Source organism: Magnolia sinica, chromosome 2 (genome assembly GCF_029962835.1).
Source record: "Magnolia sinica isolate HGM2019 chromosome 2, MsV1, whole genome shotgun sequence".
NCBI lineage: Eukaryota > Viridiplantae > Streptophyta > Magnoliopsida > Magnoliales > Magnoliaceae > Magnolia > Magnolia sinica.
Genome location: NC_080574.1, coordinates 118,382,985 through 118,402,415, shown reverse-complemented (window position 1 = coordinate 118,402,415; position 19,431 = coordinate 118,382,985). Strand labels below are relative to the sequence as shown.

At 38.5% G+C, this 19,431-nt stretch overlaps 1 protein-coding gene across 1 annotated transcript; it reads left to right on the top strand.

Annotated features, from left to right (window-relative positions):
• Positions 1 to 7,519: 7,519 nt before the first annotated feature.
• Positions 7,520 to 15,225, top strand: LOC131227129 (uncharacterized). The gene is made up of 3 exons (XM_058222852.1): positions 7,520 to 7,964; positions 9,774 to 10,129; positions 15,202 to 15,225. The coding sequence occupies exons 1-3, from the start codon at positions 7,520 to 7,522 to the stop codon at positions 15,223 to 15,225; spliced, it is 825 nt and encodes a 274-aa protein (XP_058078835.1).
• The last annotated feature ends 4,206 nt before the right edge of the window (positions 15,226 to 19,431 follow it).

Below are 19,431 nucleotides of genomic sequence, written 5' to 3'. Positions count from 1 at the left end.
ATCTTGTGCACTAATCACATAAGGGTGGTTCATGGTAAGAAGATGATACCACTTTTGATTTTGTTTCCGCACTCATGATTGTCTGCAATATCATATTGGATCCTCTTTTCGGTTGTCATTTCACATCCTACTCGTTGCTTGACCCAATGTCAATTTTTTATCGCAGTTAAACCAACTTTTGAAAATTGACCTCGGCCATATTAATCTTCATGCTTAATGGAAATGGGTCAGCATCAATCAGCGCTGCCCCTTTTTCCTTTTCAAGAAATTTCAGCAACCCTTAATCAATGTTATCTTGGATAACGTTCCTGAAAACAACACTTATTAGTAAAATGAGACCGAGTTCTATGCTATTTGCAATATTTGGTCTTTTTCAATTTTTTGACTATCGGTATTTTATGATTGATGTGAATTTTAATGAATTTCCCGACCAATATTTTATCAAAGATTTCATCGACATGGGTAATATCAAATATATGTCCATTCAAGTTTTTTGTGTGGCCGGCGGTCGCTTCTAACTTAACCAATGCTAAACATATAAATAGTTATTTGACCAACACTTTGGCCACTGGCACATCGTAATTAAGGTCATAATAGTAGGTCTCGGTTGATGAATTCTTCTACATCATTCCTTCTTAAAGAAGAGCTTCGTATCAGGATACTTTTTTAGTTAAATCATAAAGATCGACAAACTTCATTCCAATAATTTTTTTTACAGAGTTTAAAATCCAAACTATCTTAGGCCAGTTGTACAAATTCAACATCATTCGTGACTACCTTGCATCAGCTTTTGACTCTTTTAAACCGAGTGATATAGTTTTTGATCAACTCTCTTGACAATTACAAAAAACGTGCTCGGTTGGCTAAAGAAATTTTTTCATCCTTGTAAACGAAGTGGGTGTAAAACTTCTATTCCATTTCTTGCTTAGTTTGAATGGAATTTGGCAATAAGTTAAAGTACCAAGTGAAAAACACTGCTATTAAGGAATGACCAAATAATTACAATTTGTGATAATCATTGTTGGGCAGTTCTCTACACTGCATATGGTAAATTGACATATGTATTTTGTGGTCGATTAACCAGTGTCACCTGTGAATAGTGTAAAATCATGTTGATAATTTCTCGGCAATAGATATTACCAGTCGATTCATTCAGGATATGGTTTATGAAAGACGAGAGTGGTAGTTCGGCTAAGCATTTGGCCTGCCACCTCTTAGACCACTTATAAGATTTGGTCACAGTCCACATGGCGAGGTTCGACCATCAGAGGTGGCTCCGGACCTTCATATTATGTTCTCCATTATGAGGGATATTCCTAGAAAATGGTTATCCCCCAAATATTCCTAGATTCTTGACCTTTGGAATTAAATTACTATTCTCTCGTTCAGGCTGTCTGATCTCAACGGACTGAGGAATATTTCATACTTCATGTACCGGATCTGGATGCATGCTTCATTGTAAAAGAGGTGTTATTGGTACTAACCATGTTGGTAGTGTTGGTGCCAGATTTTCGACACAACTAGTGTCAACCGTTGGTTGATGCACAATTTGTTGAGGCACAGCTGGTGCTCTTTCAAAAAAAATAGCCATCATCCAATTCAAGCTCTCAGTCTGACTGGTCATTCACCTGTTGAAGGTTTCAACCTGAGTTAGAGACTACTCAGCCTGAGCTCGTAACTGCTCTGTACTATGCTAAATTTCTATTTGCATATCGTGTAGCCCAACCGACATTATCTTAAGAGGATCTGTCCGAGATTACGAGTTCTGTCCTGTTTTGGAGGATTGGGTATCAGATCCAACAGCACCTCATGCACTGGTTGCACCTACATTTCCTCTTCTTGTGCAAGAGGTTCAGTAGTGCTACGAGCATTACAACATCTTCGGCTCATATTGCATCGGTGCACAATAGATATTTATGATAGCTTAGTAGTTTGAGGTCCCATCAGGCATGCAAAAATTTATTTTGTCGCATGGCCTGTGCATAATGGATATGTGTGGCAACCAAGTAGTTTTTAGTCTCACCAAGTGTGCCAAAAATTATTGGCTCTCAACTTGTTTTTTGCTCTCGTGTGGTGTGTGCGGGCATGCCAGAACCGATTATGCAGCTTAATTTAAACCAAACAACTTCGACCCCAAACGCCAAGATAGGCATATATGTCGAATGCGATCGAGACTTGAGAAGATAGATCGCCTATTCAGCTACTCGCACAAGATTGTTATAAGATGATCAAGCAACTGTTAGAGGGTAGGGTTCTTCCTCCGAAGATGGGTTGCATTTTGCCTTCCGTACGAAAGGACTTTAGATATACCAGACAATAAAAAATAATCACGCAAAAAAAGGGTTACTGACAATCAACCACTACAAGGAGCCTTTCTAAATGAAGAAATATTTATATTGAAATGGAACTAGTCCAACGTGAGAGCATAGACTTAAATTACAACTAGAGATTATCGCTACTCTTAAGATAGATCTAAAACTCTAAAGCTATGATAAGGAAATATAAATTAATTGGTTTGTTTGATTGGTATGAGACGCTTTGTTCTGTTGATTTTCATTTCTATTTATAAGCTCCTGTATTATGCATATACTCTGTATCCATTTCTTTTCTTTATTTCAACCATTTAAGGCAGCTGAATCGTTGCCGCATCAATCTTCCATATCCTTCTGGCTCTTTACATTCTTCTAACCTTTCTTCTCCTCTCGACCACTTTCCATCACTTAAACTTCTCGGCCGTACCCTATCATCAGATGACATGTACTGTCCAGCTTAGCGCCACCAACTATGCTTCCGTAAAAATTGCTCCAAATATCTTTAAGATATTTATGCATCCTATTATCTCTTTATGCGATAACACATTCTTTAACTGGCTATTCCAGAAATAGCCAAAAATTGGGTACAACAATTGTATGGACCACATGCTAATTTATTATACGTCTGAGATTGGTGTCCACTTCATGAGTGAGTTTCCTTGAATTTTTAGTTGATCGTTCTAAGAGTGGGTTCACCAAAACTTTGCTCTATCTGCTTAAAATGCTCCCTTGATAAGAAGTTTCGTAATACCAGTGTAGCTCTTTAATGCAAGCATGGTTAACATGATCAACATAGGTTTATATCATGACATATACAAGGTGGGCCTACACATGGATCATTATGAACTTTTTGCATCCACATGTACCATCCCAAGTTCCCTGCTAGTCCTCAGGGTAAAGAAACGGTAGTAACCTGATGTAGAACATGTCACAGATATATGCCTAGCATGGTTGGACCAAAAGAAGGTGGACCGTAAATTGATCATAACTTTTGATCCGGGGATCATTACAGCGCACCAGACCGAGTATCAAGAATCGAAGCAACACGAGAACTCGAGGATGAGTTCTTTTGAAGTGGAGGGGACTGATGTAGAGAGGGTCGCAGACACTTTCATGTCCAAGATGAATCAAAGAAGGACCAATCAGAGACAGAAGTCATTAAGACCGTCAGAACCTTAAAACAGATATATCTCGCAAACCAGAATGAGTTACTCAACGTACTATATATGATTTTGGAGTAGAACAAGCAACTTTAGCCAACCAACCCAGCTACCCATGCCGAATTTGCGAGATTCCATTCGATCAATGGTCAAATTCCATGTTTATTTCTGTTTTTACTATAAATAGTAATTTTAGTTTGAGTATAACTCTTCATCTGTTGGGCTTTAAGAGTTGTGTCCAACGTGAAAAGTGTTTAGAATAATTAGGAGGATAACGTGGTTAAGCCACATAGGACAATTACTATAAAAGTAAATTTACTATTTATAGTAAGTTACGAATTTTAAAGAGTTTTAGTTATAGTTTGCTTCTGATTTCTCTCATATTACCTGGTATCCCTATTTAAAGGGTTGTGAACTCATTTATTTCAATTTTGAATTTATTAAAATTTATTTCTATTTTTTTTGCTTTCTTTCCTCGTGGATTCGAGAAGTCTCTGTGAGGAGTCCAGAGAAGCTCCGTGGATTCGGAGTAGTTATCCTTGAGGAAGACGGTGATCGACCTCATCACGTTCATCCTTGCGTTATAACCATAAAACATTCAAAACACATCAATCCCCTAGAACTATGAAAATTGATAATGAGCTTACGGGTCATTTGGCAAGCGTGGAATGGAATTCAAATCACATTTTTTTATGGAATTTATGTTAATTGGAATCCTTAATTGTATTTAATAGCTTGTAATAATAATTCATTGGAACTAAAAATAGTGTTTGACAGCCTATAATTAAAATGCATTAGAATTCTGCAATATATTAACTATAATATATTCATATAAACCTAAATTTAATTAAGTAAATCAACTGTAATGTCCAAAATTAATGTACATATGTGATATTTGACACAATAATTATACCAAGCCTATTGAAATATATACTTTAGTCAATAATAATAATAATAATAATAAATTCCAAACTTCAAGTACTGAGCCACAAACATAAAAATCTTAGACAACATGACTGCCAATAGTTTTTAATCATCCATTACATATATGGTGAATATTAGAACAGCTTAAATCATTCTATTAGTGTGAGTTTAGTGATGCAATGGATGATAAAATTGTATGGCCGATTAAAAAAGAAACTATCTTTACATTTATCACTTTTTCTTTTGTTTTTTTTCACGGGCTTATACACCCACACAATCACACTGTAGTGGGATTTCACCAACTTATGGGTACTCAAACCTTTGAAGCTCTTATGAGTCTAACACCTAGCTGATTCACACCATTTTACAGCAAAAATAAGTGATTTCAAAATATAACAAGATACAACTTTCTAATCACCATTGATTTCATTTCAAACCAAAACAACTTCTTTTTTTTTTCAATGCATGCAAATTTGCAATTGCCAAACAACCCTCTAGGGCCTGTTTGGCCGGACCCATCCCACCCACCTGTTGTATTGCCGTCAGCAAGTTCTGTGAGTCTAATCATGAGGTATGTGTTATATCCAAACCGTCCATTCATTTGGCGAGCTAGTCTTAAGGCTTGAGACGAAAAATAAGATAGATAAAACTATCAAGTGGACTACACTACAATAAGCAGTGGGGGATTGAGCGTCTACCATTGAAACCCTTTTTGGGGACACAGAAGTTTTGGATCAATATGAAATTTGTTTTTCCTCTTCATTCATGTCTTTGTGACCTTATGAACAGATTAGATGGAAAATAAACGTTATGGTGGGCCCTACGAATTTTTTAACAGTGAAAATCATTATCTCCACTAGTATTTGTGGTGTGGTCCAGATGATCTTTGGATATGATTTATTTTTTTGGATAATGATCTAAAATGATCTCTAAAATAGATGAACGGTGTAGATATAATAAATACATCAATGTGGAGCCCATGTAACTTTGATCTCCTTTGAACCGCTCGTACAACTCGGAGCTCGAGGAGCGCCAGTGCTCGTCTTCGCACGACACTTACCTACAGCAGCTATATAGCTGGTGTGAAGTACACCAGCTAATCCGCTTTACACCAGCTAATCCGCTTCCCCTGTCCGATAGCTAATCCGCGTCCAATCTGGTAGGCCCACGGCTGTTGTCCCGTGATCCAAAAATTGTGCCAGTGGGGTCACCGGTTTTGAAAAAAATGTCGGTGCGAAGGGGAGTTGTTTGATACTCTGGCTGCATATGACGGGTGATACACATGCACTTAGAAGTGGGCCAAATTGGTAGCGCAAGATCCGAGTTGCTCGTTAGATAGGCCCATCAAGCCAATGTGCCCTGACCCACAGATAGGTTGGTCTATTTGTGAGATCAGCTGTGCGCATTTGATAAAGTGGAGGGTTACCAAAAGGAAAACGAGTGATCCTTCAACGTGCATTAGTCATCTCACGCATTGACTTAATTTTGGACTAAGGCATTGTTATGCAATTTTAGGATTTTAAACCGACATTTAAATGACTTATAATTAAGATGCTACGTGACAACACTATGTTAATTAAGATATAGAAAAATAATCTTTATGACCATTAAATCAGTGAAATCAGCCATTAAAACATTGTAATTGGCCATAAAAACCAATGACAAATAACAGGCCGTCATGGACGTAAGGAGGATTGTGACATGCAAGGTTGGTCGTTTGCATGAAACATACACCGCACAATCAGATGGGTAGTAGTCACTACGTATAAGTAGCGAAATTGAAAACTCAATTTTATTTTTATTTTTAAAATTTTTTTAAAAGCTATAGATGTGATGGAGATTTTAGAATAATGATTACAAAGATCTCTCCAACATAGTAATAAGTGCAAAGTGAGTGACCATAATTATATAAATGCCTTGAAATAGTAAACATAATCACATAACTTGCTCGAAATAATATTTTCTTATAGATGTGATGGAATGTGAAAATGTTAGACAGACTACATGCCTTGTATAACCGATTCTATAGAAAGACGATGTATAAGTAGAAGATTTTGTATTTATCATTTTACCTTGTATAGTCATTGTAAAGATCTATATATTCAACCCTTCAGGGTTGTCTCAAATACACAAAAAAGCAAAGGAGAATCATTTTCCTTAAAGCCTTCATCGTTTTCTCTTTGTTTACATAGTACCAGAGCAATACCGATCCTAATCCGGCATTTTCTTCATCACCGGCACCACCGTCTATCAGATTGAGCCCTCCCCTGTCAGATCCGGCCCTCCCCAAGCACGTCCGATCTTCCCTAGGCCTGTCCGCACGCACCTGCGCACGACCCTGTGCACGCACCTGCGCACGCACGTCCCTGAGCACGTCTCTACGCACATCCCTGCTGCATTTGATCCCTCCTGCTGCACCTACTGATGCACATCCTGCTGTCTCTATCTGTTGATCTGTTGTTGTCTGCTGTTCTGATCTACTGCGTCTCTGCCTTTTACTAGTTGTTGTTATGATCTGTGGTTGCAAGGTACTTTCTTCTTTAACATAGTTCTTATCTCTTTCTATCTATGGATAAAGAATCCCGTATAGAGACCCCACGATGTAGTTTCGATGGCACCAACTACAATCTATGGGTCATCCACTTTCAGAGTTTTCTCAAAGGTCATGGTTTGTGGGGACTGATTGATGGATCTATTACTGTCTCCGCTTTCACCGATGCCGACAGAATGGTTGATTAGGAAATGAAAAATGGACGGATTATTACCTAGATTCTCGATTCGATCGATCGATCAATAGCTACTGGCCTCACGCCACATCGCACTGCTAAGGCTATGTGGGAGCATCTCCAGACAATATATCAACAGAGTAATGCGGCTAGGTTATACCGCCTGGAATAAGATCTGGTTCACCTTACTCAGGGTGACAAAAGTATTCGAACTTTCTACTCTACAATGGTTACAATTTGGACAGAGATGGCTATGATGGATCTAGAATTCTCAAATGACTTTAAAATATTCCACACAATGCGCGAGAGTGCGCAAGTTAGACAGTTTCTTATGAAATTGCGTCCGGAATTTAAGCATTGCAAGGCTGCTCTCTTGAACTGTAGCCCAACTCCTTTAATGAATTCGACTATTAATGATTTATTAGCCGAGGAACAACGACTGCAGGTCCTCTCTCAGGAGACATCTCAGGGACCATCTGACCTGACACTTGCTGTATCCACCTCTGCATCAAACTGTAGTTCCACTCATTTAACTTGTCGCGGTTGTAACAAAGTGGGACATGTCGTTGCTCAGTGCAAAGATTGGTGCGCTTATTGTCGAAGGACTGGTCATGGTATTCAGCATTGTCATTCACGTGCCTATGTATCCTCATTCGGCTATGGACATGGTGGTCAAGGTCGCGGCCATGGTCGTGCTCTTTCTGTTACTTTTGCGACTACTTCTTTCGAGCCTTCTGTTAGTGATACTGCATCCACTGGTTCTATTGAAGGTCTTTCCTCACCTTTGACTCCTGCGATGCTCCAGCAGATTGTGCAAGCCCTTTCTGCGGCCGGTATATCAGGTATAACCTCATCTTCTTCATGGTTCTTCGATTCAAGTGCTTCCAATCATATGACTGGTGATGTATCACATATTCGCGATATTTGTTCATATACTGAAAATCAGGTTATTTCTACTGCGGATGGCACTAAACTACCCATTCAGTCCATTGGTTCATTAACTTTCTCTCCTTCTGACCATCACTAGTTTACTCTTCGTGATGTGTTTCATATCCCTAAACTCTCCTCAAATTTAATTTCTGTTGGTCAACTTACATCCAATAATTGCTTGGTTATATTTCTTCCAAATTATTGTTTTGTGCAGGATCTGGTAACGGGGAAGGTACTTGGGAAGGGTAGGCGGCATGAATGTTTGTACGTGCTAGACTTTCACCCATCCGTTACTTCAGCTCATTGTTTCTTCTCTCCCTCTTCTTTGGATATTTGTTTGGCAAATAAAATGTGAAAACTCTGACACTTTCGCCTTGGTCATCCACATTCTGATCATTTGATTCAGCTCTTTTCTTCTGGCATGTTAGGGAATATTTCTCTTAATAAAAGTAATTTAAATTATTCTTATTCTTTTTGTTGCCTTTCAAAAAGTAAGTGTATTCCTTTTCCTCTAAGTACTACAAAATCATCATCTATGTTTGAACTACTGCATACGAATGTCTAGGGCCCTTCCCCAATTATGTCTCTCTTTGTATTACGATATTATGTTATATTCATTGATGATTTCACACATTACATCAAGATTGACTTTCTGTACTCTAAGTCACAGGTTTTTGAAAAGTTCAAAATATTTCATTCTATGGAGGACACTCAATTTCGAGTAAAAATTCAAACTCTTCGCTCTAACTCAGGGGGAGAGTATCTCTCCACAAATTTTCATACATATCTTCAGGGTCATGGGATTACTCATCAGACCACCTGTTTTGATAGTCCACAACAGAATGGGGTGGCTGAATGAAAAACTTTGTTCTTATCAGTTCACTTCCTATATATTCCACATTTCGTGTTTTTGGTTGTGAATGTTATGTTCATCTGGCATCATGTGAACGTAACAAACTTTCTCCAAAATTAGTCAAATGTATGTACATGGGATTTGGAGAAACTCAAAAGGGTTTTCGTTGCTATGATCTGATCTCTCGTCATGTACGGGTATCACGACATGTTATTTTTCTTGAGCATATTGCCATTCATTCATCTGTTCCTCCTTCACCCACACCAGACTCTCCTGGTCTTACTATTTTTCCTGACATTACGGTTGCCTCAAGTATACCTCCTTGTCCAGTGCAGGTTTATTCATAACGACCATGTACAGATCCATCACCAACTACTCTCCCTACTATACCCATAACCGATCCAGATCTTATCTTGGTACGTCATTCCACTCATGTATATCGACAGTCTGATCGCTTGATATACTCTATGTCTGCCATGAATACTACCCTTGATACTATATTTATTCCTACTTCTTACTATCAGGTAGCCAGTCATGATTGTTGGAAGAAGGCTATGATAGAAGAACTTGCAACATTGGATGATAACCATTCATGGGACATTGTTACTCGACTTACTGACCAACAATTAATTGGCAATAAACGAATTTATTCTGTGAAGCTTAAGTCTGACAGATCATTAGATCGATACAAAGCTCGACTTGTCGCTCAGGGATACAAACAGGAACACGGAATTGATTATGATGAGACATTCGCTCCTGTGGCCAAGATGAATTCGCACTCTTCTGGCAGTATCATCAGTTTGCTCTTAGCCACTCACTCAGATGGACATGAAAAATGCTTTTCTTCATGGAGACCTTTAAAAAACAGTATATGTGAAACCTCCTTCTGGATCTTTAATCTCTGCCGATAAGGTCTGTCGCCTGAAGAAAGCTCTATACGGTCTTAAACAGGCCTCTCGAGCATGGTTCCAACGATTTCATGTTGTTGTTATTGGAGCTAGCTTTACTCAAAGTGGTCATGATCCATCTTTATCCTTACGCACCACTGAGCGTGGAATCGTCATTGTTCTCGTATATGTTGATGACCTACTTCTGATTGGTAGTGATGATACTGGCATTTCGGCATTAAAGAAAGTTCTCAAGTCATCCTTCAAGATAAAGGACCTAGGACATCTGACATACTTTCTTGGACTTAAATTTTCACGTTCTATACGTGGAATCCTGGTCAGCCAACATAAATATACCAAAAATCTTCTCGCTTTGGCCTCATTAACGGATCAGAAGACAGTTCAAACTCCCTTGGAACTTAACGTTCAATATGGCCGTGACGATGGTGAACTCCTTGTGGAACCCACATTATACCGCCGTTTGGTTGGGAGTCTGATTTACTTAATAATGACTCGCCCTGATATTGCCTACGCGGTTCAAGTTGTCAGCTAATTTGTTTCTGCTCCTTGGACTCTTCATATGACTGCAGTATTGCGCATCTTATAGTACCTACGTGGAATTTTGAATCGATCTCTGTTTTTCTCCTCCACGACTCCTCTGGACTTTCGTCCTTATTCAGATGTTGATTAGGCTGGTTGTACTCTCACACGCAAATCTACCACTAGTTATTGTGTTTTTTTCGGCACTTCTCTCATCTCTTGGAAGTGTAAGAAGCAGGTCAATGTTTCCAAATCAAGCACAGAAGCCGAGTATAGAGCAATGTCAGCTGCTTGTAGTGAGATTATCTAGTTACGTGGACTTCTTTCTGACTTGGGCATTCATCTACAAGATCTTACTCCACTCCATGTAGATAATCTGAGTATCATTCAGATTGTCTCTAATCCGATTTTCCATGAACGGATAAAGTATATTGAAGTTGACTGTCACTTCATCCGCGAGAAGTTTCAGTCTCAGCTGATTTCGCTACCACATGTCGCATCCCATGTTCAGATTACAGACATTCTCACGAAGTCCCTCACTTCTGCACGACACTCATTTCTAGTTAGCAAACTATTACTTGTTGATGACCAGCATTAGTTTGAGGGGCGATGTTAAGCAGACCACATGCCTTGTATAGCCAATTCTATAGATAGAAGATGTATAAGTTGAAGATTTTGTATTTATCATATTACCTCGTATAGTCATTGTAAAGCTCTATATATTCAACCCTTCAGGGTTGTCTCAAATACACAAAAAAGCAAAAGAGAATCATTTTCCTCAAAGCCCCATACTTGCATAAATACTTGAGAGAAGTGCATATATGCATACAACCAAGGCAGGGACATGCTCTAGGACAAATAATGGAATGTAATTAGCCTCATGTAATTATTTATCAGTTGATTATGTGAAGATCATGCAATTTAACTTTAAAGAAATAATGCAATCAATCATATCTCTTAAATGGTTGGTTGATTGCAAGAATATCATGAAAAATGATCCTCAAGATACAAAAGTAATTAGCCATATCTGTCGGTTGGTTGATTGAATGAGTGAAGATTGGGGTGATTGATTCCAAATGCAACTCTTCTACAACCACCTTACGAGCCTATAAATTCAATAGAGAATAATGTACTCTTAGCCCACGCCACTCTAACAAAACAATACTCTTTCAACACCACACTATCTATCTTTTGTCTACTGTGGACACTTAATTACTCTTTCAACGCCACACTGTCTATCTTTTGTCTACCATGGACACTTAACTTAGTATTTACTCAATCTAACTTCTCCACTATTAGCTAGCAAAATGTTGTAAATTGGTGTGGGGAAGAGAATGAAAAAGTGAAGAATAAGATTGTCGTCTTCCTCTAATTGAAACCTTAAATCTATAAGATAGTTTCTTGAATTCACAAGAAAAAAGAGAGACAACTCAAATATTTTATTAAATAATGTCTAATGTTTCTGATTTTTCCATTACACCACTAATAAAGAAAAATAAAGCTGAAATTTGAGATGATCAAAGTAACCAAATTATAACCCTAATAGAAGTCCTAATTGAACTAGAATAGAACTTACTCGAAATAGTAAGTTTTACTAAAAATAGAAAGTCCTAAATTAACCTTACTGGAGGATTTTGGGCATGATTACAGTCAATCTATAAAAAGGTAAAAAAATCTAAAACTCTAAAAATAAGAAAATACGATAAAATTTGTAATTACTAAAAATAGTAAATATTCCCTAAAATCCCAAATTTGACCTGGAAGTGTGCATTTTCTCATGAAACGGACAGATACGACCCATTATATGGGTTAGTTGACCCCATAGGAGAAACTAGTTCAAACGAGTTCTCTCAATGTTGGGATGCTAGATGGGGTCCATAGATGATGTTTGAGAGAAATCTAATCCATTCATTTGGTCTGCCAAATGATGGCAGCATGGGATTTGGGACCCACCACGTTAGTGCGGGAGAATAAGAAGAAATATGAGAGGGGCTTGGGATTTTCATGATTCATGGCGATGTGCGTTAACAATGCATGTCGCTTGATTTTCTTTTTCTTTTTTTCCTTTTAGAATAGATTAGATAGTGGCCCCAATGAGATGTTTGTGAGGAATCCACTCTGTCCATCAAGTTAGCCAGATCAACTTGGACCATGGGTGCAAAAATGAAGCAAATCTAAAACTCAAGTAGGGCGCAGAACCGAAAAAGTGATGAGGAATGCTTATTGTTGAAATCTCCCCAAGGTCTAGTGTGATGAATGGTTTAAGTCAACTAGACCCACTAAGATGGTGGACTGGGGCTGATGAGTAGATTGGGAACAAGAATGGACAGCTTGGATGAAAGGTTTGGATTTGGATTAGTGAATGAATGGTTTGGATAGATGAGGGGCGGTTTGGTAACTTAGCATGAATGATCCTGATTCGATAATGGGTTGAGATGTTGATGACTAGTGTTGTGATTGATCAGATTGTTAAATAGTTTAGATTGAGGCATTAGGTGGAAACTTAGGATTGATGATTACGATCTATCTAAAGGATGGTTCAGATCTGCAAAGAGCAATTCTAATTGGTTACTCTTAGTTAAAAGAGATTAAGTTTGAAAGGATTGGCTAGATGACTTTTAAAATCACAATTAAGGGATTTACGGGTTCTTTGGGGTGGTAAAACATATATGAATAGTCTCTCTTTCATATTAACGGTTAGATCATGATTCTATTGAGCAGGGGTAAGGATGATAGGTTCAGAATCATGGATGACTAGGTAAAAATGGATCAAATTAGATTTTTATTAATTTTATGATGACACAATGATCTATTTTTAAATCAGATGATTAGATAGTTTAATTAATTCATGAAGAGTATTCTTAATGGTCTAGATTGATGATAGATCAAGTGTGTAAGCTCGAGATGAAAAAAGGGTGTGTATATATTTGTACTTAAGGGGGGAGGGGGGGTAGAAATCTCGATGATTAGAAAAGCTTATACAATGGTGGTATGATGTTATGTAGGATGAACCAGTTAGGATTATGGATGGATAGGTAAATGAGTGGATGTAATAATCCTAAAGTTGGTTTACCATGATCGGGCGATCCAATAGTGGAGTGGACGGCCAGATGATTTCTTCTAGTGATGAGTGGGCAATCCAATGATTGGTTTGATGACAAATCAAGTATATGAATATATATTGGGTCTCAAAGGTTGTTATGAAGCGTACATAAGTCTCAGTATGTTGTAACGCCCTGGTTTTCATAGCTCGAGTATAGGTATAACATCCCGAATTTTTACTATTTTGAATTTTCAAAAATCCTTAAAATTTTTCGATATAACTAACATACACTGTCACTTACTAAATTTTGATGCTCGAGGTGAGCCTATACATGGGTGGTACTAGTGAAGAACCACATAAATCTGATTAATCAACTATGAAAAGCCAACGAATCCGTCCAATCACTAAACCTCGAGTCTAGCCACGTGATTTGTTCACATAGAACCCAAATCTAACCAACTTATCAATAACTAATCAAGAGAACCGCAACTAAATAAAGACCTACCAAAAGTCAAGACAACTAGGGGTCAGATCTTAATTAACAAATCAAATCAATCTAGTTACTCCTTTAGCCTATAAACCAATGGTTTAGGGTTATTAGGATCGAATCGCTGTTTTTGCTAATTATAAATAGGCCACACTAAGAATTTAGCTAATCCAAATCTTAATCATTACGTATAAGAAATCTTGATACCCAATTCATTTCAGAAATGCCCTGATTATCCAAATAAGCTCTAGACCTCTCGTTAGTGGGCCACTAAACCCGATACTATAGAAAGACATTCGTCACAGTAGGCTTGATATCTATTGCCGGACATTGAGCTGAGATCGCATTTCAAATCACTTAACTTTGACTTGAAAGGCTAGTGCATGAGATGTGTGAATATTCTTGAAATTAATTCAGAACTTAAGTTAGTTACCTGTGTCCGATCTTTACCAAAGTTGTGGCTTTTGGTTCGTTAGATTGTGACCAAATTTAGGGCAACAACAATGACTAATGTCCTACAAAAATCTATACAGTCGCGAGTGCAATCGATGGTCAGTGACCGTTGAATTGACTTCTACTCATATCCATCGATCGACGCATCCAAATGGTGGGCCGATTGTGTCTATGTAGATCATCACTAGGCCAACTATCCTATGGTAGGTGTCGACCCTTATGCCCCGTAGTGGCCCCCAAAGGGTAGAAACACACTCCCCTAGGGTTAGTATAGTAAAGACTCAGCCCTCAGGGTCATTTGCACCAAATCTAGTACTATATATGGGGCATTTGCGGGCCTCATTTGCTCTCATACGAATTTCATGCCTTATGAGAGAAGGAGAAAAAGGAAGAGAGAAAGAGAACGAGCAGGAAGGAGGAAGAGAGTGAGTATGAGAGAGAGGGAATGATCTTAGTGGTTGAGGGTTAATATCTCATCAATCAAACCCTTAAACTTACTGAATCCTTCATTGAATTTACCACCACTTACAACCGGTGGTAAGACTTGCATTTAACCCTTTGATTTTGCAACTTATACTTACTTTACTTGCGATTAGCGATACTTCCTTGTTTTACATTAGGAATTAATGATTTTTCCCAAAATCCATAACCCTAGGAGCTCAAAATCGGAGATTCCTTCTTGAATGTGTGAACCATTATTCTTAGGTTGTCATTTATCAACCCTTTAGGGTCCCAGTTAATGATTTTTTATTTGTAGATAGGTTGGTGTATGCTAACACGTTCACATTTTGATTTGATCGCAACATACGTTATTTCTTGTTTATGGATGCTTACATGCTTGATAAAATGCCTGAACGATTAAATGTGTTATTCTATTGATGCTTAGATGTTTGATGAAATGCCTATATGATTATATTGTGTTGTTCGATGAAATGCCTATGTGATTGTGTTGTGTCATTAATGCTCAAATGTTCGATAAAATGCTTGAGTGATTGTGTTGTTAAATTTAGGCTTCATATGAAATCTTATTATGATTGCTAGATGAATTATTAGTCCTTAGCAATGTTTAGGATTGCTTATGATGTTGGGTAAGTCAGTAAATCACTTGAACTAAGGAGTGACCTTAGTTAGGCCGGGCACCCTAGGATTTTTCATTCAACTCGGCAGTAGCTGAACTACACTAGATACTTGCACCCAATGTTAGTTGCACTGGGGTTCTCCCGATTCAATCAACTTAGTCTACTAGCCGACTGATCATGTATGTTCACAATGTGTGACATGACTAAATAGAATCTAGGATACCTCATTCCCAACGAATGAGTCAATTCATAGCCATTAGTGCGATATGATCCTACTAAGACTCATGAGTCGGGCATGGTGGTATGAGACACTGTGTTTGAGTTGTCGGCATATGCTAGGGTGACGAGCCTCCCCGTAATGACTAGTGAGCACTAATAGAGGTAATAAATCATTATTCGAATGGCCCCTGTCAAATTACCCGGCCGATAGTTCCATGGTAGAATACCGTTCGAATGACCCAGGCACGAATGGAATTGGGTGACAAGCCATTTCCTTTATTGTAATTTGGTTTTATATGACAGGCCCACACCTCGGAACTGAGTGATCATACTCGGTGTTTGGGTGATGACTCATACTGAGTTAATTCCCATACATTTGAATATCATGCCGTACATTTGGAATCACTGATTTGTGAGATAAACATGTGATACTTAAATTTGGATCAAGGGACACTGGTAAGGAGCCGCCACGTGTAACAACGACCCACATGATCCGGATAAGGACTCGTGATATAACATCGGTATCCTAACTTCGTCAATCTGTTGTATGAATTAGAATTAATAATCACTTGGCTAATCATGTATAACTTAGGATAGGTTGCGATTTGGCATTGGAGTCGATTGTAAGGGAGTGTTGGCATTTGCGAAATAGAGGTTGAATTCTCTTGCGATTGAGTGTTGGATTGTAAGGCACATGCATCATTCCATAACCTCATTCGTGCATTGAACAAGAGTATTTAGGAAATGCTTGCTATCTTGTTTATCATTTACTGTGTTGATTTAGTTGATAACATGTGTAACTTGGAACTAATGGAACTACTGAGTTAGCTACTCAATCCCACCTGAGACGGTGTTTTAAAACACTTACCAGGTAATATTATTGCTGCAGGTACTAATGAGACCTCAGACATGTAAGCATATATCGGCGTATGCCACCATCATTATGTTTTGAAGGATAGGGCGAAAACTTAAAACTTTACATTTTAATCGTCTTGGGTATGTATATTGTGGCTTGTATAATCCTCATTTGGGCGAATACCATTTTTAATTATACCACGATTATTGGCCCTTTAGTCATTGATTTGTGTTATCTCTACCACGCATTTGATTCGCTAAATTGAATTGCTCTACTTTGATTGATCGTGTGTGAAGTAAATTTGAATTTGAATGAGGTCACACGTGCATTTTCATTTGGTTAACACCTGAGAACTTGGGATCGGAGTATATGTACTTTAGTACAGATTTTTGAGGTGTTATAATAGGACTCTTGAATCAAAAACCCGAGTATTATTAACTTAGGGAAAAGCACACGTTAGTGTGTTTTCCAATGTTTTCACATAGTCATATTATCATTCATTTAGTGGCATCAAATGATAAGTAAAGAAAACCACACATTGAGATATAATGTTCTAAATCAACATCATAAATAAGTAAGTATGTCCACTCGGATTGGGACTAATACAACCCAAATGTAAACTAATGTTCGAAAGATTCAACAACAACCAAAAGGAAAAACTATCACTGCAGGTTGAGCTCGGCCAAACTCATATATGGCTTAACATCTCCACGCTCCTCACTAGGCTCCCTAGTTGTGTCCTCGAGTGCATCATCATCCCACACTACTCTATTTGGTTGGTGCAATTGCACATAACAAACATGAGTGGCCATCTCAGTGAGAAATTTCCCCCAAGATTACATATATGACATATTAGTCAAGTAAGGTTTATAAATGGAAATCAACAAACATTAACTTATAATTTATAATGTAATTCTTATTCAAATATACGAAGGCATGAAAATGCACCAGCTTAGAAATGCACATCCAACTAGATAAATGTGGGCAGGATCCAAAGTGCAATGAATTACCATGACATGATTCGGGAGTCATAAGGGACAGGCATCGACCTCACTAGTCGTAATTCACTAAGGACATACTTCGGCATCATGATCTGGGAATCCCACGTGACATACATCGACCTCATTAGCCGGGAATCACAAAGGACATAGATCGACCTCATGGTCTGGGAATCTCAAGTATCATACATCGGTATCAAAAGTGAATTAATAGCTAGGAGTCATAAGTAGAGGTGTACACGAGTCGAGTTGGCCCGTTAGCTCGCTCGGATCAACTCGGGAAAGCTTGACTCGACTCGGATTAAAACTGTGTTCGAGCCAAGTCAAGCCAGTTTTATTGAGCTTGAAACTTTTCGAGTCAAGTCCGAGCTGGACCTAGCTTAACTTGACTCAACTCAGTATTGAGCTCGAACGCCACTCGGTTCGGTTCGAATTAGCTTGGATCAATTTTTGAGTAAGTGTATATATAAAAAAAATTAGATGCCCAAAATAAGTTTTTAAAAAAAAAACCTTAACCCCCCAGTGCCCTTCTCATCTCGGCCGTTCGCCCAAACCTAAAAACCCTAACCTCAGCTCGAATTCGACTCTCTTCAGTGCCCGAATGGCTACTGGCGACTAGTACCACTCTCCTCTCCTCTATTTCTCGTCGTTCTCCAACTCCCGCCAATGATGTTGCTCACCAAGTGTTTGTGAAATGACTCAACAAAGTGTGGCTGGTGGCAAGGAAGGTATGTATATGAAACAAATACCCTTTTTTTTCTTTATTTTTATGTTGCTTAGAAGGTGTTTGATGAAATACTTGTAAAACCACTGCTGCTGTTTTATATACAGTAAGATTTTGAAGGTGCATTCCATGTGTTTATGAAAATGATACACAACTGGCTCGCGCTGCTGACCGTACCAAGCTGAGCTGCCCAGTCAGGCTCAAGGATCGAGTCGAGCCGAGTTTGAGCTGGGGTCAGTAAGTGGCCGAGCTGAGTCGAGTGGTGCCCAGCTCGACTCAGTTCAACTTGTGTACACCTCTAGTCACAAGAGACATACATCGACCCCACTAGCCGAGAGTCACAAATGACATACATTAGTGTCACACTCCAAAAATTGGCACCTGAGCACGGTGACTCTGATCCCGAGTCTTCAAGTGTTAACCTAACAAAATTAATGCATGTGAACAAGTTCCCACATGCCCACATAATCTGGTTAACGTTTGCCCATGATTAATAATCAGAATAGCCTTAGATCAACACCATCAAAAGTTAAGTAGAGAACAAATCCCAAAAATATAGGGCTAGTAGTCAAATGTATGATTCCAATAGTGGTGATCGCCTAAAATGGGGATTATATAAGCCATAATGAACATACAACAAAATCAACACACAAAGCACACCTAGTCGGGGTACAAAATTGAAATAAATGTAAGGTTTTCTAATTTCGCCCGACACTCTTAAAACTTCACGGTGAAAGTGTAAACTGGTCCAAACCTACCTGCTTGAGATCTCGATAACACCTACATCAATAACATTACCTGCTTAGAGTTTTAAAACACCGTCCCAGGTGGGAGTGAGTAGCTAACTCAATGGTTCTATTAGTTCTAAGTTACACATATTATCGACTCAATCAGTTCAGATAATGATAAATAAGAAATCAAGCACTTCCTGGATAGTCTTGTTAAATGCACGAATGAGATTATAACACGATCCACGCCCTTACAATCTAGCATTACCTCATAAGCGATTTCAATGCCTATTTCGCAAATGTCAACACTCCCTCACAAGTGACTCTATCGCCCAATCGAAACATCATATCTAATGTAAGGTGATTGATGTTTATGTTAGCCAAGTAGTTATTAAATTTCGTTCATCCAACATAATGAGGAAGCTAGGGTATCACCATTTTATCATGGTCTCAGTCGGATCACAAGGCTCGGGGTGGCTGTAGTGGCTCCTCACTTGTGTCCCTTAATCTGC

Coding starts and splice junctions, on each gene's coding strand:
- LOC131227129 (XM_058222852.1), top strand. CDS start 7,520: ATGAATTCGACTATTAATGATTTATTAGCCGAGGAACAACGACTGCAG. Junction 7,965..9,773: donor TTCTGCGGCCGGTATATCAG/GTATAACCTCAT, acceptor TTTAAAAAACAG/TATATGTGAAACCTCCTTCT. Junction 10,130..15,201: donor GTTCTATACGTGGAATCCTG/GTCAGCCAACAT, acceptor ATTGATGCTTAG/ATGTTTGATGAAATGCCTAT.